Raw genomic sequence first — 22,754 nt, forward strand, 5'->3', positions numbered from 1 at the left:
AGAGTGGCCTATCTTATCTCCTTGTTTTCAGGACAAGCCCTGGCTTGGGCCTCCCCTCTGTGGGAGAGGAACGATCCAATATTACAAGATAGTGCCAAATTCATTTCTACATTCCGAAGTGTGTTCGATGAACCAGGTCGTGTGACCTCCGCTGCTTCCAGCATCCTCCGTCTGCGACAAGGATCTCATACTGTAGGCCAGTACGTCATTCAATTTAGGATCTTAGCCTCTGAACTTCAGTGGAACACTGAAGCCCTAGTTGCCGCCTTCTGGCAGGGGCTTTCCGATAAAATTAAAGATGCACTGACTACCCAAGAGCTTCCTTCGTCACTTGAAGATTTGATCTCTCTATGCCATCGTGTTGATATGAGATTTCGTGAAAGAGAGGCTGAGAAAACGACTTCTGCTAAAGCACCTTTTCGCTCTAACCCTCAATTTCGTCCAGTGTCACCCGCTGTGATTCCCATGGAGATTGGACGTTCCAAGTTATCTTCTGAGGAGAGGAAACGAAGAGTCAAGAATAGACTCTGTATCTATTGTGCTGATTCCACTCATGTCCTCAGCTCCTGCCCTAAGAGATCGGGAAATGCCAGGCCCTAACTAGTTCTGGAGAGGTGAAGTTAGGGTCCCTGGAGTCCTCTCCATCGTCTATGAAATCTAAAGTCTGCGCTTTTGATGTGACTATTTCCTTTGCTACCAAAACCTTTGAGTCACAGGCATTGATTGATTCCGGAGCAGCAGGAAATTTTATTTCCAAATCGTTAGTTAATCAATGGTCTCTACCAATGATTACCTTAAAAACTCCCATTACTGTGACGGCTATCGATGGATCACGTCTCATCAACGGTCTCATCACCCAGAGTACGTCTCCAGTAACCCTTCAGATTGGTGCTCTGCATCATGAAGAGATATCGTTTTTAATTCTTCCTGTTACGACAAGTCCGATTGTCCTAGGCCTTCCATGGCTTCAGTGTCACTCTCCCCAGATTGACTGGCGCACCCCTCAAGTCACGTCTTGGGGGCCTGAATGTCACCATCATTGCCTTTCCCAAGTCATTCCTCTCAAGGTACAGCAAGCTTCCATTTCAGCTATTTCACCGGGACTCCCTCCTCAATATGCTTCATTTACCGATGTTTTTGATAAAGCTCAGTCTGAACGTCTTCCTCCTCATCGTTCTTGGGATTGTCCGATTGATCTTCTTCCTGGCAAGACTCCTCCCAGAGGCCGGGTCTATCCACTCTCGTTACCTGAAACTCAAGCTACATCTGAATATATACGGGAGAACCTCCAGCGTGGGTTCATTCGACCTTCCACCTCGCCCGCTGGAGCTGGGTTCTTCTTTGTCAAAAAGAAGGATGGATCATTACGCCCTTGTATAGATTTTCGTGGACTCAATGCCATTACTATCAAGAACCGGTATCCCATTCCGTTGATCACTGAGCTATTTGACCGCATCAAGGGAGCCCGTATTTTTACTAAGTTGGATCTTCGTGGTGCTTACAATTTAATCAGAATCCGTTCCGGTGATGAATGGAAGACGGCGTTTAACACCAGAGACGGGCATTACGAATATCTGGTAATGCCTTTCGGGCTATGTAATGCCCCCGCTGTCTTTCAGGGCTTCATTAATGAGATTTTTCGGGACTTATTATATGTATGTGTCGTCGTCTACCTGGACGACATATTGATTTTTTCACAGGACCTGCCTTCTCACCACCAACATGTGGCAGAAGTACTCTCCAGGCTACGGAAAAATTCATTGTTCTGTAAATTAGAAAAATGTTCATTCGAATTACCCCAGATTCCATTCTTGGGGTATATTGTTTCCGGAGTTGGTCTGAAGATGGATCCTGACAAAGTAAATGCTGTACTACATTGGCCCCAGCCAACTACTCTTCGTGCCATCCAGCGTTTTTTAGGTTTTGCCAATTACTATAGACGCTTCATTCAAGATTTTTCTTCCATTGCATCTCCTATTGTGGCCCTGACTCGTAAAGGGGCTAATTCTAAGCAATGGTCTACTGAGGCTATTCAAGCCTTTCAAACATTAAAAGAGTCCTTCTCTTCGGCTCCAATCCTTCGTCAGCCTGATGTGACACTCCCTTTTTTCCTAGAAGTAGATGCCTCTAATGTGGGCTTAGGAGCTATTCTCTCCCAACGCTCGGAACAGCAAAAATTCCACCCTTGTGCCTTCTATTCTCGGGGTCTCCTACCCGCAGAGAAGAATTATACCATCGGAGACAAGGAATTACTGGCTATCAAAGCCGCATTAGAGGAATGGAGATACTTGTTGGAGGGAGCTCGCCATCCGGTGACGATCTTCACGGATCATAAGAACTTGTCATATCTCCAGTCTGCCCAATGCTTGAACCCTCGTCAAGCAAGATGGTCTCTTTTCTTTTCCCGTTTTGAATTAATAATTACCTTCAAACCAGCTGCCAAGAACAAAAAAGCTGATGCCTTATCTAGAGCCTTTGCTACGTCCTCTGATATAGAAGAGGTTTCCAACCATACCATTCTAGACCCCAAATGTATCTCACTGGCTGCTTCATCCACCAAAACGCTACCATTTGGGAAGACCCTCGTGCCTTCTACTCTAAGGAGGAAAATCCTTTCGTGGTTCCATGCCTCTCGTTTTTCTGGACATGCCGGTGAACACAAGACTTTTGAGATCCTCTCTCGAAGTTACTGGTGGCCTTCAATGAGGAGAGACGTCAAAGAGTTCATTGCTTCCTGTGAATTATGTTCGCAATTCAAATCCTCCCGCAGAACCCCAGCAGGGTTGCTGCGACCACTACCCATTCCGTCCAAACCATGGACCCATATTAGTATGGATTTCGTTACTGACTTACCACCTAGTAAGAACCATAACACTATTTGGGTGGTAGTGGACAGATTTTCGAAGATGGCTCATTTCATCCCTCTGTCTGGTTTGCCTTCCTCGTCTATCCTGGCTGAACATTTCATTAAAGAGATCTTCCGTATCCATGGATGTCCATCTGAGATTGTGTCTGATAGAGGAGTACAATTCGTGTCCAGATTCTGGCGAGCCCTTTGTAAAACCTTGGGCATACGATTAGCACTCTCATCTTCTTACCATCCACAATCCAATGGACAAACCGAACGTGTCAATCAAGATCTTGAGACTTTTATAAGGATATTTTCATCAGCCAATCAAGACAACTGGGTAGAGTTACTCCCTTGGGCTGAGTTCGCCCATAACAACATGTACCATGAGTCATCATCCAAAACTCCATTCTTTGTGGTCTACGGTCACCATCCGTCTTTTCCGGAATTTCCTGCCCTCCCGCCCACCCAAGTTCCTGCGGTGGAGACTGTTTGTCAGACCTTTAAAAATATCTGGTCTCAGGTTAGAACCTGTTTAAAGAAGACATCTGTCAAATATAAATCTTTCGCTGATAAGAAGAGGCGGGCTATTCCACCACTAAAAATTGGAGATCGTGTCTGGTTATCCACAAAAAATATTCGTTTGAAGGTTCCATCCATGAAATTCGCCCCTCGTTTTATTGGTCCATATAGGATCATTCAAGTTATCAATCCAGTATGTGTGAAACTCCTTCTTCCTAAGAGTCTTCGGATTTCTAATGCCTTCCATGTATCTTTGCTCAAACCTCTTATTATCAACCGTTTTTCAACTCCTCCCTCAGCTCCGCAGCCAGTTCAAGTCCATCAGGAGGAGGATTTTGAGATTACCGAGGTACTAGATGCAAAAATTTCGCGAGGAGTCCTCCACTTCCTCGTTCATTGGAAGGGCTTTGGTCCTGAGGAGCGCTCTTGGATCAAAGCTGAAGATCTTAATGCTCCTGCCCTTTTGAAGAAGTTTTACTCCAAAAATCCGGACAAGCCCGGTTCCAGGCGTTCTGTGCCCACCTTTAAAAGGGGGGGTACTGTCACTCACCGGACCGTGAGTGCCTCTTCCCGGACATTTAGGAACCGTGGCCGTCCACCATCCTGAGGGTCTGCGCATGCGCAGCCCTTTTCTATACTTCAGTGTATACCCCTTTAACTTAATTGGCAGATCAGGCAACCTCCCTATATTAAGCACCTGTGGTCACTACCACGTTGCCTGATCTTGGAGTCTCATTCCTCATGAGTCTCTGAAGGTGTTCCTGTATTACTTGTGTATTCAGTGCTGCTGATTCCTGTGGTTTCCAAACCACTTCTACTACTGTGGTTCCATACCACTTCTACCATCAACTGTGTCATCATGACTGTTTGCTGATTCCTATCCGCTGCCTCCGTGCACTACAGTCTTCTACACCACTTCAACGTTATTTTATATCTATGTGACTGTTTACTCATTGCTATCCGCTGCCTCCGTGCACTCCAGCTTTTACCTCACTCTCCTGCTTCTCATCAAGTCTGTTTGCTGATTTCTATCCGCTGCCTCTGTGCACTACAGTCTCCTGCTTGCAACTCGCCTGTGTTCAACATCGTGACTGCCAGCTGACTGCTATCCGCTGCCTCTGTGCACTACAGTCTCCTGCTTGCAACTCGCCTGTGTTCAACATCGTGACTGCCAGCTGACTACTATCTGCTGCCTATGTGCACTACCGTCTCCTGCTTGCAACTCGCCTGTGTTCAACATCGTGACTGCCAGCTGACTACTATCCGCTGCCTCTGTGCACTACAGTCTCCTGCTTGCAACTCGCCTGTGTTCAACATCGTGACTGCCAGCTGATTACTATCCGCTGCCTCCGTGCACTACACTCTCATCTCATCTTTGCTGTGGCTTCCTCGAGACTGCCGCTTGTCATTACCATCTGCTACACTTCGTGATCTACAGCTCCTGCCCTGCGCTGCACTCCTGTTTCCCATCGCTGTTGGTTCCTGTGGTTGCTACTGGTTACCTCCGTGTGCCGCTGAGTCCTGCCGCTGTGGTCAGCGCTATCGTCCATCTCCTGCTGATCCACTCTCCACGCCTTCACGTGTTCCACTGGCCTCTACCCTCCTGTCAGCATTGGATTTGTATCTCTCCTACTACCCTCTGCTGGATCATCTCCATTCTCCTGGGTTTCCTATGAGTCCAGTTCCACGTGTTGCTGACTCCTGTGGATTCGTGTCCCTGTCGGTCTACTCACCTGTGCGCTGCACCTGCTAGACCGCTGCTTCTCCTATCCAGGGACTTCCTATCCAGTCGGTCTCCAGCCGCTCAGGTACCGCTGCAATCCCATCTGACTGCTACTGCTGAACCACGGTATGCATACTTCTCATTGACTGTGCTGTGTATTGCATATCTTGCTGGACTGTGTTTGGTTCTCTCTGGAGTCTGCTATCCGCTGAGTCTATTGCCATCATTGACTGTGTTATCATTGTGCTGGACTACTTCAAGAGACTTTCTAGATTGCAGACCTGATCAGTCATTTACATATATATATACCTATATTGTGCATATTACTGTGGATCGTGTATAAGGTGCCTGTGTATATCCTGTGTTGCAGTCTTCCCCCGTGCACCTCCTCACATATATATGCAGTGGTACAACTTGCTGATGTCAGACCACTGATCCCTGTTTCCGGTATCATCTGTTCCATTATCCTCTCACATAGCAGTGGTACAACTTGCTACCCGCAGACCGCTGACTCTCATCACCTCCTTGTTTCTGTTGGACATTCCTCCTCACTATAGCAGTGGTACAACTTGCTATCGCAGACCACTGACTACCTTCACGTGTCCTTGTCCATACAGTTCCTTGTGTATCATTACCTCATTATTACCAGTGTTGCTAGTCATAGACTTTCCTGAGCATCTCATCGGTCATCATTTCATGTTCCGTGATCACCCAGCTACCAGAGTACCCTATTACCATCTACATTGCTCTGGTAAGCCTACCATCTGGTGATCCCTGGGTAAAGACTCCTAGTGCCCGTGACACAGCCCACTGGGTAGATGCATCCCCTTCCGCAGCAACAGCAACAGCTGCATCAGTAGCAGCATCTACAAAATGGCTGCTCATGCAAAGGCAGGCAACATTGTGTATTACAGGCTTTAATAAGAGGCACAACGCTGACAACATATTAGAGAAAATGAGGGAAATTATCTCCCAGTGGCTTACCCCACTTAGACTCTCATGGGGATTTGTGGTGTCAGACAATGCCAGTAACATTGTGCGGGCATTAAATATGGGCAATTTCCAGCACGTCCCATGTTTTGCCCACACCATTAATTTGGTGGTGCAGCATTACCTCAAGAGTGACAGGGGTGTGCAGGAGATGCTTGCGGTGGCGCGCAAAATTGCTGGACACTTTCGGCATTCAGCCAGTGCCTACCGCAGACTAGAGGCACATCAAAAAAGCATGAACCTGCCCTGCCATCACCTCAAACAAGAGGTTGTGACGCGCTGGAACTCCACCCTCTATATGCTGCAGAGGATGGAGGAGCAGCAAAAGGCCATTCAGGCCTACACAGCCACCTACGACATAGGCAAAGGAGTGGGGATGCGCCTCAGTCAAGCGCAGTGGAGACTGATTTCCGTGTTGTGCAAGGTTCTGCAGCCATTTGAACTTGCCACACGAGAAGTCAGTTCCGACACTGCCAGCTTGAGTCAGGTCATTCCCCTGATCAGGCTGTTGCAGAAGCAGCTGGAGAAAGTGAGGGAGGAGCTGGTAAGCCATTGCGATTACACCAAGCATGTAGCTCTTGTGGATGTAGCCCTTCGTACGCTTTGCCAGGATCCGAGGGTGGTCACTCTTTTAAAGTCAGAGGAATACATTCTGGCCACCGTGCTCGATCCTCGGTTTAAAGCGTATGTTGTGTCTCTGTTTCCGGCGGACACAAGTCTACAGCGGTGCAAAGACCTGCTGGTCAGGAGATTGTCCTCTGAAGAGGACCGTGACATGCCAACAGCTCCACCCTCATTTTCTTCCACATCTATGGCTGGGAGGAAAAAGCTCAGTTTTCCCAAAAGAGGCACTGGCGGGGATGCTGATAACATCTGGTCCGGACTGAAGGACCTGCCAACCATTGCAGACATGTCTACTCTCGCTGCATTGGATGCTGTCACAATAGAAAAAATTGTGGATGATTACTTTGCTGACACCATCCAAGTAGACATGTCAGACAGTCCATATTGTTACTGGCAGGAAAAAAAGGCAGTTTGGAAGCCCCTGTACAAACTGGCTCTATTTTACCTGAGTTGTCCCCCCTCCAGTGTGTACTCGGAAAGAGTTTTTAGTGCAGCGGGGAACCTGGTCAGTGAGCGGCGAAGGAGGTTGCTTCCTCACAACGTTGAAAAAATGATGTTTATAAAAATGAATAATCAATTCCTCAATGAAGTACAGCACTGCCCTCCAGATACTACAGAGGGACCTGTGGTTGTGGAGTCCAGCGGGGACGAATTGATAATGTGTGATGAGGAGGAAGTACACACTGTAGGGGGAGAGGAATCAGAGGTTGAGGATGAGGACGACATCTTGCCTCAGTAGAGCCTGTTTAGTCTGTACAGGGAGAGATGAATAGCTTTTTTGGTGTGGGGGCCCAAACAAACCAATCATTTCAGCCAAAGTTGTTTGGTAGGCCCTGTCGCTGAAATGATTGGTTTGTTAAAGTGTGCATGTCCTATTTCAACAACATAAGGGTGGGTGTGAGGGCCCAAGGACAATTCCATCTTGGAACTTTTTTTTTGGCATTATATGACCAATCAACAGTCGTTTGCCATGTTCAAAAAGTAAAACCAAATTTTAAAAAATTCAAGAAATTAAACCAAAAGTAAAATGCCGTGTCATAATTTAAAACAAGAGTTTTTGACGTGCTCTAAAACTACTGTATTGTTGTTTATATTTTATAAACACTACACTTGAAAGCTTGAGTCTTTCAATAAAAAAGTAACTGTCCATTGCACGAATATTTGCAACAGGGACAATTTTAGGGTTAAGAAAGCCAACTGATAACACTTCGACGCTGTCTGTCTTTATAAACACTACACTTGGAAGTTGGAGGAGGTATTGTGGCCCCGGCACCAAATTTACTACCGGGGCCACTCCACTGTGCAGTCCATATTTAGGTGTATCAGATATTAAACAACGGTGACAGTTGATGCCCAATTTTTTAATTATATTGTGGCCTCGGTACCAAATTGTGTACCGGGGCCACCACACTACGCAGTCCAGATACTTGTTTGGTGGAATTCAGACCAGTTGAGGGTTTTATTATTATATTGTGGGGACCACTCTATCTATACCACACTACAACTCTATACCACTCTATTTCATACTTTAATTCTATTTAATACTTTAATTCTATTTCATACTTTAATTCTATTTAATACTTTAATTCTATTTCATACTTTAATTCTATTTAATACTTTAATTCTATTACTAATTACCATAAAGAGGAACAAAATAAACCAATTTTACCAAAAGTATAATATGACTTAGACTTACAAACACTACACTTGAAAGATGGTGCCTTTAAATGAAAAAGTCAGTCTTCATTGCACGACTATGTGCAACAGGGACAGTTTTTTGGTTTACAAAGTCAACCAATAACACTTGGACCCTGTCTGTCTTCAACATACTTGATGGGATCTCAATGACGAATTGTCTGTACCATGTTTGGAGGAGGTATTGTGGCCCCGGTATCAAATTGGGTACCGGGGCCACCCCACTACGCAGTCCAGATACTTGTTTGGTGGAATTCTGACACGTGGAGGGTTTTTTAATTATATTGTGGCCTCGGTACCAAATTGTGTACCGGGGCCACCACACTACGCAGTCAAGATAGATAGATGCGTATCATAGATAAAGTACATTCAGTGGTGTGGGGCAAATTGAAAAATATTCAAAATGCACTGACATTATCAAAAACAAGAGGTTGTCACACGCTAAAACTCCAACATGTATATGATGGAGAGGATGGAGGAGCAGCCGTATGTGTAGTGTAATGCAGACCTGTTGAAGGTTTTTTATATATTTTATTGTGGTGCCCAGTGCCCACTCCTCTACGCAGTCCAGATACATTTATTGGTGCGAATCATAAAAGTTCAGGGTTTTTAATATATTGTGGTGACCCACTCCTCTACGCAGTCCAGGTACATTTATTGGTGCGATTCATAAAAGTTCAGGGTTTTTAATATATTGTGGTGACCCACTCCTCTACGCAGTCCAGGTACATTTATTGGTGCGAATCAAACAAGTTGATGGTTTTCTTATTATATATATTGTGGTGACCCACTCCTCTACGCAGTCCAGGTACATTTATTGGTGCGATTCATAAAAGTTCAGGGTTTTTAATATATATTGTGGTGACCCACTCCTCTACGCAGTCCAGGTACATTTATTGGTGCGATTCATAAAAGTTCAGGGTTTTTAATATATTGTGGTGACCCACTCCTCTACGCAGTCCAGGTACATTTATTGGTGCGATTCATAAAAGTTCAGGGTTTTTAATATATATTGTGGTGACCCACTCCTCTACGCAGTCCAGGTACATTTATTGGTGCGATTCATAAAAGTTCAGGGTTTTTAATATATATTGTGGTGACCCACTCCTCTACGCAGTCCAGGTACATTTATTGGTGCGATTCATAAAAGTTCAGGGTTTTTAATATATATTGTGGTGACCCACTCCTCTACGCAGTCCAGGTACATTTATTGGTGCGATTCATAAAAGTTCAGGGTTTTTAATATATATTGTGGTGACCCACTCCTCTACGCAGTCCAGGTACATTTATTGGTGCGAATCAAACAAGTTGATGGTTTTCTTATTATATATATTGTGTTGACCCACTCCTCTACGCAGTCCAGGTACATTTATTGGTGCGATTCATAAAAGTTCAGGGTTTTTAATATATTGTGGTGACCCACTCCTCTACGCAGTCCAGGTACATTTATTGGTGCGATTCATAAAAGTTCAGGGTTTTTAATATATATTGTGGTGACCCACTCCTCTACGCAGTCCAGGTACATTTATTGGTGCGAATCAAACAAGTTGATGGTTTTCTTATTATATATATTGTGGTGACCCACTCCTCTACGCAGTCCAGGTACATTTATTGGTGCGATTCATAAAAGTTCAGGGTTTTTAATATATATTGTGGTGACCCACTCCTCTACGCAGTCCAGGTACATTTATTGGTGCGATTCATAAAAGTTCAGGGTTTTTAATATATATTGTGGTGACCCACTCCTCTACGCAGTCCAGGTACATTTATTGGTGCGATTCATAAAAGTTCAGGGTTTTTAATATATATTGTGGTGACCCACTCCTCTACGCAGTCCAGGTACATTTATTGGTGCGAATCATAAAAGTTCAGGGTTTTTAATATATATTGTGGTGACCCACTCCTCTACGCAGTCCAGGTACATTTATTGGTGCGATTCATAAAAGTTCAGGGTTTTTAATATATTGTGGTGACCCACTCCTCTACGCAGTCCAGGTACATTTATTGGTGCGAATCAAACAAGTTGATGGTTTTCTTATTATATATATTGTGGTGACCCACTCCTCTACGCAGTCCAGGTACATTTATTGGTGCGATTCATAAAAGTTCAGGGTTTTTAATATATATTGTGGTGACCCACTCCTCTACGCAGTCCAGGTACATTTATTGGTGCGATTCATAAAAGTTCAGGGTTTTTAATATATATTGTGGTGACCCACTCCTCTACGCAGTCCAGGTACATTTATTGGTGCGAATCATAAAAGTTCAGGGTTTTTAATATATATTGTGGTGACCCACTCCTCTACGCAGTCCAGAAAGATACCTTGTTGCAACGTTTTGGACTAATAACTATATTGTGAGGTGTTCAGAATACACTGTAAATTAGTGGAAATGCTTGTTATTGAATGTTATTGAGGTTAATAATAGCCTAGGAGTGAAAATAAGCCCAAAAACTTGATTTTTAAACTTTTTATGTTATTTTCAAAAAAAATCCGAATCCAAAACCTTAAATCCGAACCGAGACCTTTCGTCAAGTGTTTTGCGAGACAAATCCGAACCCCAAAAATAACGAAAATCCGGATCCAAAACACAAAACACGAGACCTCAAAAGTCGCCGGTGCACATCCCTAATACAAATACAGAAAAATAGGTATCTTATTTAAGCAAGCCAATTGAGAAAACTGTACTATTTGATTTAATGTATATTTTCAGACCTCTGTAAATTTGAATGTAATGTGTTAAATGTATATTGTTGCATCATACCAATAGTCTACTGCTTAAAATGGGAATCTTAAAATGGCTGCTGTGTAAAAGGGCACATGTGTCGGCCATTTTAAAGTGAAGCATGGTGTTCATGCAATAATATATAGTATATGAAACATGTTTCCTTTTGTTGACATGTTTGATAAAGATATATATATATATATATATATATATATATATATATATATATATATTGTAAAGTATTTATAGAAATGAGAGGTAGAGTTGTGACAGCATGGAAAAATTTAAAATTGTAGTTATTTAGGAGATTTGTAATAGATTAAGAAACTAAGTAATTTTTTCTGTGTCTAGTGTCAAAGAAGTCTAAAACTGAACTCATAGTTAGCAGGCTTACAGGAGGACTTTGCAGACCTGTGTTTAAAATCTAAAAAAAGAAAAGAAAAAAAATAGGAAAAGTTGTTTTTTGTAACTTAGAAAGAGAATTATGTTGTCCATGCAGGGTCAGTACAATTGGCGGTTTAAAACTTGTATTGTTCATTTAAAATTTTAAACTGGCAGTTGGAATCTTAAATGAGTAATCTGCATATCTTTGTTCCTAGTATTCAATAGCATTGTTCTTCATAAAAGGATATGTTTACTGTATAAACAGATACTGTTTATACGTCAACTCACTCCCTCTGTACCTGAGTTTTGTTCACCCTCCCTCAGGATGTAAGCTCATTGAGCAGGGCCCTTCTCCAGTGGTGGGATTTAAAAAAATTAACAACAGGTTCTATGTCCTAATTACCATTTTAACTATACCAAAAGATATACCGAAAGGTAGTCTAACAATTCACGCATTAAATACTGCAATAAGAACAGTAAAAGAGGTAAAGACAACTAGATTATGTGTAACGGAAGATTTTTAATATTAAATACCTCACAAACAGTTAGTGAATATTGCTGTTTGATTGGCGTCCTCACTTGCAATTTTCTTTGCTTTTATCCGAGCATCATCAGCTGTGTGATTTACCCTTAACCATCTTTGCACTGTAGTAGTAGGATTCCATTCCTTCAGCGGTAGGCCGATAAGACCGATAATCATAATGTTTGATATATTGGAAACAGTTAGCCGACTTCTCTTCTCAGAACATATAATGTTCATCTTTGAAAAACCCCTTTCTGCTTCTGCTGAACTTACAGCAATTGTTCTGACAATATTTCTAGCTCTTTGAACACTTTCAGGAATTGATTAGTTCTCGTTGCTTTTTAACACATTTTCCACAAAATCTCGATACTCATTAATCTCAATTTGGTAATTGAAAAATGTATTAAATACATGCAATTGCTCTTCAGCTGCTTTCCATGGAACTATTACTTCTTCAATATTCCAGTAATCTGGCTCCAAAAAATTGAGAAATTGTAATGTATTACTATCATTAAATTGGTTAAAACTTGCTTTTAAATGGCCACAATCCATTAATCTTTTTTTTTAAATTCGTTACAATGCCTTCTAAGAGTGTTTTCCGAGGAAGGCCAAACAAACCGATGATTTTCTACAAAATTGATTTTTTTGTAGCTTTCTGAAGTAATCAATTCATTAACCTTTTTTTCGTATGGACCCTTTTCTTTTTCAAGAATTTCAAATGCTTTAATAGATCGAATCACAAGTTTTTCAGCCTTTTTTATGTCTGTATTTCTTGCTTGCAGTGCATTGGAAAGCAGAGAAATTTCGTTTAAAATATCAATCATCAATGCCAAATCAGTTAAAAAAAATATATTTTTAAGACGGGTAGCCATACCCAAGTACTTGGCATTTGAAGAAAAATAGTGATGTAGTGCAGGATAAGCGCGCCACACAGCTAGGGTTGACCTTAAACTACAGGCAGCCCATCTTGGTCCCAATACTCTACCAATCTTAATAATTTCAATTCCAAGTTGTTCAGATATTTTGGTAAGTTCAATCTGGTTCTTATTGGATTGATGAAAAATAGTATATATCTTATCAAGGAATATTTTGAAATGATTTACTTGCTTTATTTCCTTTATTGAGTCATCTAAAACAAGTTGGAGGCGATGGTTTAAACAGTGCCATATTATTATGTTTTGGGAAGTCTTTTGTGATCCTAGTGCTCACTCCAGATTTTCGCCCAAGCATAACACTTGCACCATCAGAGCAAAATCCGATTAAATTTTTTTGTAAGTAGTTCTTGGTAAGCCCAATTTTATGTAAGCTTTCGAGAACTGAAGAACATATTGTCTCTGCATCTTGTTTTTCCAATTCAACTAGCTCAACAAAAAATGTTGGAGATGAAACTGAGTCCTCAACTTTTAAGAACAGTATTATAACTGGTTTGCAAGATATAGTTGAAGCTTCATCAATAATCAAACATATTTTCTTATCTTTTGCAGTAATTTTAGTAAATATTTCTTTTTTAATTTCCTTGGCAATAAAATCATCTATTTTCACAGCAGTTTTACGTGAATGCAATCCTATTCCCATATCTAATCCATTCTTCATTTGCAGTTCGATCTCATCTTCTATGTCTGAAAATGGTTTACATCTTTTTGTCAGGCTGTAAATTGTATTAAATACTCTACAAGTAGTACTAAAATATTTTTTATTCATTGTATTCAGTTGTCTTTACAAATGTTATGAGCCTTTGATGAAAAATGTTTTTTCATTTTTTTCCTTAGAGAAGCTTGTTGTACCATTCTGTTTTTCCCTGATGTCTCAATCTGAAAACCTTTCCACTCTTTTGACACATGAACACTTTTCTCTTTTATGAAATCATATTTCGCACAATACTCACAACCTAACTTTTTGTTACAAATGCTCAGGCCTTCATATTTTTCTTTAAAATTTTTATATTGTTGCACTGACCAGCATTCCGGAAGACTGTCTGCAATATTGGAGTTGTTGTGATTTTCTATTTCAATTGACGTGCTGCTTTCTTCACACTAGATTGGTTGTGCTAGTGACTGTGTTGAACCTTCCAAGGGCAATTCTGATACAACAGGAGAATCTGACTTTCTTATTGAAAAAATCTCTCAAACTATGTTGCCTTTTCATCCTTTGTTTCAAGGGCTACATAAAAAAATTTGTATATAATAACATTTATTTATGGACATGGAAGTAGAAGCATACATCTCAGCCTCACTCTAAGTACAGAAGTCATGGTCCCATGGCAGCATGAAGAATCTTCATCATAATACTGCGCCATTTTGATTCCCCCCTCCCACCCCCACCACTACAGGCTAATTAAAATGGCTCCTCTCCTCTCTGGCCAGCCCTCAGCCAGCCCAGCAACCAGCCCAGCCATACTGGATTCCCTCTCAGTCTCTCCCCAATTTGTGCAGCTACCTGGCAGCCCCTGAGCTAACCTTCTTCTCCTCAGCAAGCTAGCATACTGCATAACTGCGAGCCATTTTGATGCCCCCGGCAAGCCCGTCCGGCCCCTCTCTTGCCACATTAAACACTGCAGTGACAGGCTCAGCACATCAGCATCATCACGGTTACTCACCCCAGATGCCGACGGTCGGCGACGGTGAGTGACCCAGTAATGTCCCGGCCCGGGCTGCCTGTCTGCTCTGCTCTTCTGCGCTGCTGCGTGATGGCTGATGGTGGCTCCGCGGCCTCCGCCCTGGGCTGGATCTTCTTCTCGCATCTCTCCTCTGCACAGTCTGTTGTGCGTTCAGGACACGTGTAGGGGGAGCCAATCGTTGCAAAGAACAAGGGTGGCAGGGTGGGGCTTACATGATGACTGACAGCCTGGGCAGCCCTGCACAGCTTAGAACAGCAGAGCCAGGCCGGTGTGAGCTATTAAACTGATTTGGGATCGTTGTCCAGGCCAGTAGGGCAAGCTGCAGTGCACAAGGTGTAAAAATTTAAAGCAGCCGCACAGCAGGCCAGCAAACGGTTCTGCCGAACCGCAAGTAGTTTAGGAATCGGTTCTATAGAACCAGTGCGAACCGGCTGAATCCCACCACTGCCCTCCTCCCTCTTGTGTCCTTACCAGCTCTTCTGCTCCATCTCTACTGCATTAGCCTGCTTGGAGCTCCTGAAGTGTCAGTATTTTTTGTTTACTGTTCAGTAATGTACTACCCTGTACTGTCTACTGTTTGTGCATTGTATGGCGCTGCGGAACTCTTGTGGCGCCTAACAAATAAAGGATAATAATAATAATAATAAAGAGAGAGAGATAGATAGATAAAAATAAATTACACATTAAAACATCAGTTAGCTAAGCCCAAAAAAAAAAATTCTGTGTAAACATTACCTTGCTGTACATCAGCAACAGGCTCCGACACGTCTTCTTCAGTCACTCTTCTTCTCTTGTGAGCTGTTAGTTAAATTTTAAATTATATTAGATGCTATTAATAATTTTTTTGCAGGATGGAATAGTGATCAAGATAGAGAGTGACAGACAGGGATTGTGAGAGAGTGTGATAGTGAAAGGGAAGGAGAGAGAGAGAGAAAGCAATAATAAGAGAAAAAGAGGGAGAGTGACAGTGAAAGTGAGAGTGATAGTGAAAGAGAGAGCGAGAAAGAGAGTGAAAGAGAGAGAGAGTGAAAGAGAGAGTGAAAGAGAGTGAAAGAGAGAGAGACATTGATAGAACAAGAGCGAAAGTGATAGAACAAGAGCGAAAGTGATAGAACAAGAGAGAGTTATAATAAAAGAGAGAGATGGAGAAATATGCATATTGTTTTACAATGCAAATATAAATACCTTTTTTACTCGGTTCAACACTTTTGGCTGGATGAGTAGACTTGGTTAAACGGCTTGCATTTTCTGTAACAAATAATTATAATCTAATAAACTTTTGAAACTGTACCGTATTTTATACATTTAATCAACTTGATCACAATTTATACCTTGATTTGAAGCCGTTCTCGCTACTTCCACTGCAACTTGACTTGGCATAAGCAATGTCACACCTATAATAAAAATATAATTTTATTTTTTAGAATCAATAAAAAAAAAAATTAAACTCAGATTAATGTAGATTCAATGGAAAAATTACATTCATACATATAGCACCAAAAATATCAAATAACATTTTACATCGGAAGATTATTAATTTGATAGATATTCATTGCATGCAATAATAATATGAACAGGTGTAACATTAATTCCTGGTATTATAAGACAAATGATATACATTTCTATCTCGCTATAACCAAATATATATATATATAAATACATTCATCATACACATATATGTAGGTATAGATACATGTAGATATGTATGTATATGTATATATATATATATATATATATATATATATATATATATATATATATATATATATAGTGTAACAAAAGGAGGCATTTAGCTGGCAATATGCAGAGAAAGCAGGGAAGTAGAGTAAAACATTGGCACAGTTATGTACCTAGGTGGAGATTAAACCAGGTAAAAACATATGTGTAGTTTAAAATTGGTTTACATACATGATTTAAAAGCTGCTTCCTCTCAGCAAACAGACAGGGTGGGTCTGATAGTCTAAACAGAGCCAGGGATGGGCATTTCCTTTTAAAGGGAAGGTGGGTGTGTCACCTGTCCATCAAGCTAGGCCTGTGGGAGGAGTGTCAGGTATAAAACCCTGCTTGTTTCATTGTTCAGGGAGATCAACACTGGGCTAGCTGGCTGATCTGGACAGAGAGCTGGACTATGTATAGTAAGCGTTGAGGGTCTCCATAATTGCTGTGCAAGTATACGGTGTCAAAATATTATTACCATCCTGACAATAAAGAACCATAAAAAGGAATAAATTGTACGCGTGTGCTTCTGCAGTAGCGGGCTCTTGCCACAAGTGGTGTCAGGAGTGGGATACTCCGGGAAGCAAGTTTCCGCTACCCAACCCGCGCAGACGTCAACATGGAGGAAGTACTGAGAACCCTTGTGAATGTGGCCGCTGCGCAGCAACAGCAGCAAGCTCAGATGCTACAAGTCGCCGAGGCACAGGTGGAAAACACAAGGCTCTTAAGAGAAGAGTTAAGCCAGGTGAGGCATGACAGAAATTAACCACCTGGTCCTGTTCTCCAGAAAATGTCACCAGCTGATGACGTAGAAGCATATCTGGTGTCTTTCGAGAGACTTGCAAAAAGGGCAAAATGGCCTCCTAAAGATTGGGCTGAGAGACTGGCGCCATATCTGACTGGTGAAGCTCAGAGAGCTTATATGGATCTAGATGAGGAACGGGCCTCTGATTATCTGTGTCTAAAGTCTAAGATATTGGCTCGCATTGGAGTTTCTGGGCCAGGCCGAGCCTAGCACTATCACCAATGGCGCTATGATAATGAAAAACCGGTCAGAGCGCAAGTGGCTGAGCTTTCTAAAATTTTAAAGAAATGGCTGCAACCTGAGGAGAATTCGCCTTCTCGGATTATTGAAGTTCTGGCGATAGATCACTGCATCCAGGGCCTGAACCGTGATTTGCAAAGGTGAGTTCTGCAATCAGACCCACAAACTTATGAAGAGCTTGCCACCGTGGTAGAAAAGTTTTGTGTGCTACAGCAAATGACTAAAGAACCTGCATTTGTGCCAAAGCCGCTGCCACGCCAAAAGCCAGGTTTGACAATCCTTGCCACAGGGCCCAATGGCAAAACTGCTACGGACAGAGGGCCAGGTGCAAAGCTGTCTAATCTGAAGTGTTTTGAATGTGGTGAGCCAGGCCACTTTAAGGCAGAGTGTCCTAAACTACAGGAACCCATGGACAGTTCCGTGGCACATATTGGACCTGCATTTCCAAGCTGTTTTACCATGAGTCCCACATCAGGAAGTCCTTGTTTGTTCCGGGTGACTGTGCTAATCAACCAAAACCTTGTTCTGTCCTTGGTTGTGAACTCTCATTGGTTTCCAGCTCTGCTTTACCCGAAACCATAACTACTCGGTTGTCCAAAGGGAAAGTTCTTTGTGTACATGGCACAACAGAGGAGTATGAAAGAACAATACTACCAGTCACACTCAAAGACAAAACTGTTATGGTGGTAGCTGCCATAGCACCTAAACTCCCATATCCACTCATTTTGGGGCGAGACTTCCCACTGTTTAATGATGTCCTCGGTGAGCGGATCCGGCCGGACATGCCGGCAACTGATGCAATGGTCGGAAGCCCGGTCTTAAAGGAACCGCCTAAGAATCCACAACATCTGGACATCGATCTTTGGGAACCGCCAAACCGGAATGCCATCCTGGGAGTCACAGCAGGAGTTCCACAAAAGCATCCAACTGTGGGGAAACATGGACAGTCCAAACTAGCATTGGTCAGTGATGTCGCAGATGAGCCCACCCCGCCTGTCAGTGAGTATACGGACTGGTCCGCAATACCAATTTTAAACTACACATATGTTTTTACCTGGTTTAATCTCCACCTAGGTACATAACTGTGCCAATGTTTTACTCTACTTCCCTGCTTTCTCTGCATATTGCCAGCTAAATGCCTCCTTTTGTTACAATAGATATAGATATACTTGTAGGTTAATTGACTGCTATTGGAATTGACCCTAGTGTCTGTTTGTCTATCTGTGTGTGTGTGAATTTAGACTGTCTCCAATGGGGCAGGGACTGATATGAGTGATTTCTCTGTACAGTGCTGCGGAATAAGTGGCGCTATATAAATAAATGGTGATGATGATGTATGTATGTATGTATGTATGTATATACATACATACATACTGTCAAAGTCAGCAAATTGGATAAAGTCATTTCAATTAAAGTCTAGCAAACCTGGTTGTCTTTGTCTGAAAAGATGCGTACGGTACGCTATGACGTACAAGGGCACGCTACGGCGTGAAAGGGCGTACGCATCCACTGCACGTGGCAGCAACAGTAATTGGTCTTTTACCATACATTCGCACAAACACGCATACTTATAAAATAGTACACATTAATGGTAGTTGCAACACATAGTCAGTTATGTCGAAATATAGTAGTATTTATATGTTATATCAGAGTTACATGCATATTAGTGAAATACACGGAACAGGTTAAAGGAATAACCTCATGAGTGGTATCATAATGAACCTTGTTACATATCCTACTGTTTGGTTCACTCTGCGAGGGAATCGCAGAGTGCATACGCAAGTTATGAATGATAGGGAATTATGAACTACTTAAGACTAAGGAATCCTGGCGGGAAGAGCAGAGCATACCCCCTGCAGAGATGACCCCCTCCTTTGGATTCCTTAGGATGAACCAGCCAATGATTGACGACCCCTTGGACATTCCTGAGACCCGGACCAATAGATGCAAGCTATACCATCTTCATTGTATTACTGTATTTGATTGTGTATATAAGCAGCAGCTTGTGATCCAGAGTGCAGACATCTTGTCCCCAGACTTCAGGATTGAATGACTGCACTGGATCCAGAGCGCCTGCGATAAGTAACGGCTGTATTTACTATTACTTCGCTTGAGCATATTATTCCACTTATTGCGAATAAATCTTTGTGCTTTGGAAACACAAATCGAGGTTCGACAATCGTTATTGGTTAGCGACAATACGCACATAACAATACATTAATATATGTATGGGTATATGTATGTATGAATGTATATACGTACGTACATATATGTTTGACAAAATTTGGGTGTAAAACATTTTTTAAATAATAAACAAATGTCGGTAACACTATTTTGGAACAAGATTTTTTTTTCTTTAACATAGGGGATATTTTTATTAAAAAGTGTTATGTGTGATTAATATCGCTTTATTTACACAAAGGTAAAGTGTTATCTGAGTGTAATGTGTAGTGTAAAGTATGTAATCTATGGAGAATGCATACATGCATGTGTGCATCTTTAATATCATACCTTCTCCTTCTACACTCCTCTGGCCCTTGTGTCCTTGAGAAGAACCCAAATCTAAAATACATTAAAAAAAAAATATTTAGTACTTCTGTATATAAGATTTTAGCAAGGCAAGTAAAAAAAAAAATCAGTTTCATTTTTGCATTATTATACATTTGCAATTTACCTCCAGATTTGGATTTTCTCTTCCGGGGTACTGCCTCCCTTGCATGTCTTCTCCTTTGTGCTGCATCTTGTTCTGCAATTTTGACAAACAAATTTTTAGAATTTTGATTTACATTTTATTCACAGCATTACTTTTATAGACAATTATACATACCTCGTGGCTGGAAGGTGGATGGATCAAGGGTGTCCACTGTCCCTTCCACTCCGTCCACAAGATCAGCACTGAGAATTTGCCGCATCTTCTCCTCCCAAGGCTTAAATTTTAGCCGCAGTGGCTTTCCACCACCGGTTCCCCTGGAATGACGGGCAACAGCTGCCATCTTCGCCTTCGTGGTGCGCTTGCAGTCCCGAAAGCGTTTCTGGCAAACCTCAATTGATCTGACTCGAACACCTACTGTGGACACAGCAGAGGCAATCTGGGCCCAAATCTTGTGCTTATGCTTGAAGGACGCCTTCAGAGATTGGCCACCCTTCAGTGTCTCGTAATGTTGCAGTACCCCAGCGACAAGGACTTCATTCTCCTCAAGTGTGAAGCACCTGGATCGTGCTACAGATGGTCCTTCTACATCAGAATCACTTTCTGTAGTATGTTGCTGCTGGGTGCTTGTGCTGGGTTGCACGCTGCTCACAAACTGCTGTCTTCTTCTTTCTTCTTGCCGCTCCTCAGGTCTCTCTCTCCATTCCTCGCCACTGCTGACAATTTCCTCTTGGGTTCCCTGTGGTGAAGAAGAAGAATCCCTACGCTCCCTATACATGCCTGCTCTAATAAATTTCACTTGGAAAAAAAAATAAAAAATTGACTATTTAACAACACTTGCCTAAGGTTACACTACACTAGTATGTAATAAATATACTACTATAATACACTAGTAATAAAAAAAAAAATTACACTGCACAAGTACTTGACTAAAAAAATATATGCTTTTCTATTTAAAATAAATTATAATATAATTTTGAAGGTACCTAACTAGGTTCAATAAAATATATATGTAAACTACAAAGAAAAAAATTCAATTATTCAAAATCAGGACAAAACTGCAATTGTGAAACTACAGGAAAAAAATAATCTAACAATACAAATATAAATAAATGTGTGTGTGTGTATGTATATATATATATATGTATATATATATATATATATATATATATATATATATATATATATATATATATATATATCTAGAATATAAATGTCTAGTGGCGTGTGTTAGTCTGTCTGTGTGTGGGGAAAAAAAACCAAGCTGCAGCGCCACCTGCTGGGCAGAGTTATACACTGACCTATATATTTCTTGAAGGAGAAGTGACAGTTGGGAGTGGTTGGTGGTTGCCGGGGGTGACAGTGGGGAGTTTTTAACACCTTAAGTAGCTTGATTTGACTAGAATGCATGAGTATCATGCACGGGTTAACTGACCTACTAAATTCTTAGTGTGTGTGGAAAAAAACCCTCAAAAAGGGCTGAAATTTGGTATACTGACATTATTGACGAGTTGAGGGATCAAACTCATTTTCATGAGGTAATTTTACCTCATGAACACACATGTGTACAGTGGCGGATCCAGGGGGGTGCGATCGGGGCAATCGCCCCCCCCTAGCAGTAGGGTTTGCTGCCGACGGCTGCACAGTATGTGCAGGTCCGTTTGGCAGTGACAGTGTGCTGCCCGGCTGCTCTGATTGTGTTTAAAACCCTGCCTGTCACTGCCAAGCGGACCTGCACATACTGTGCAGCCCCCGGCAGCCTCAGAAGTCGGAAAGGGGGCGGGGCCTAAATCGCCCCGCCCTAACATCCCTCCGGGGAACAAACATTTTCTGTATCCGCCCCTGCATGTGTAGCGGCGTGTGTTAGTGTGTGTGTGTCTGTGGAAAAAACTATTTTCTCAGAAAGGGCTCATCCGAATGACCTGAAATTTGGTATACTGACATTATTTGACAAAAAAATGCATGAGTATCATGCACGGGTTAACTTGTATATATATATATATATATATATATATATATATATAAATATATGCAGATATATATGTGTGTGTGGTGTGTGAAATGTAGGCGAGTGTGGTATGTCTGTAGTATATTGTTGTGTGTATTAGTCAGTAATGTAAAAAAATAGGATTATAATAAATTTTAAAAATGATATAAAAGTTATTTTACTGTGTAGTGTAGTGTAGAGTCAACTCACAAATCAATATCCAAGATTAGAGCAATGGAGAGCAGTCAGAAGTCACAAGCCACAGCAGTCAGCAAATGACAGTTTGTTGATGGCTGCATTAATTTTTTTAACTGAAATGGCTGCCTTAACCGCTCCTACATTTCAAACTCGCTAGGACCAATAGTTAGAGCGTGAGGGGGTGGATGCAATGTTAACATTTGAATTGAGCGAGTTTTTTTTAAAAACGAGCGCTCGAACAGGAAAAAACGAGCAGGAATTATTTTTTTCTCGCGGCGAGGTCATTACAATCCCGCCAACAATTGAATATGCCCCAAAGGGTGGAAGGTGAGGAGACCCTGGTTGGTGATGAGTTGGCAAGAGTACTGATACGCATGATTGTATGGAATACCTGAACCAGACCTTTACTGCAAGGCCCGACATACGTGACACCCCCTTAGAAAATGTAGATTTTACGTTTTATAAAGACGGGAGTTGTCATAGACAGACGGAGACGGGAGAACTATCT

General features: G+C 41.8%; 1 protein-coding gene across 1 annotated transcript; it reads right to left on the reverse strand.

The window, feature by feature from the left end:
• Window positions 1-14,625: 14,625 nt before the first annotated feature.
• LOC142143233 (uncharacterized) lies at window positions 14,626-20,839 on the reverse strand. Its single transcript, XM_075200945.1, has 7 exons — window positions 20,239-20,839; window positions 20,086-20,157; window positions 19,923-19,973; window positions 15,982-16,044; window positions 15,836-15,898; window positions 15,386-15,448; window positions 14,626-14,789 (listed from the first exon to the last, which is right to left on the reverse strand). Exons 1-7 carry the CDS (start codon window positions 20,837-20,839, stop codon window positions 14,626-14,628), a joined length of 1,077 nt encoding a protein of 358 aa, XP_075057046.1.
• Window positions 20,840-22,754: the final 1,915 nt, after the last annotated feature.

The sequence above is a fragment of the Mixophyes fleayi genome, chromosome 3 (assembly GCF_038048845.1).
Source record: "Mixophyes fleayi isolate aMixFle1 chromosome 3, aMixFle1.hap1, whole genome shotgun sequence".
Lineage (NCBI taxonomy): Eukaryota > Metazoa > Chordata > Amphibia > Anura > Limnodynastidae > Mixophyes > Mixophyes fleayi.

What these genes read in the sequence shown, in the direction of transcription:
- LOC142143233 (XM_075200945.1), bottom strand. Translation starts at nt 20,839, where the DNA reads ATGTATAGGGAGCGTAGGGATTCTTCTTCTTCACCACAGGGAACCCAA. An exon ending in GAGGAGTGTAGAAGGAGAAG is followed by an intron (nt 16,045 to 19,922) that starts GTATGATATTAA and finishes TTTTTATTATAG; the next exon opens with GTGTGACATTGCTTATGCCA. An exon ending in TGTTGAACCGAGTAAAAAAG is followed by an intron (nt 15,449 to 15,835) that starts GTATTTATATTT and finishes TTTAACTAACAG; the next exon opens with CTCACAAGAGAAGAAGAGTG.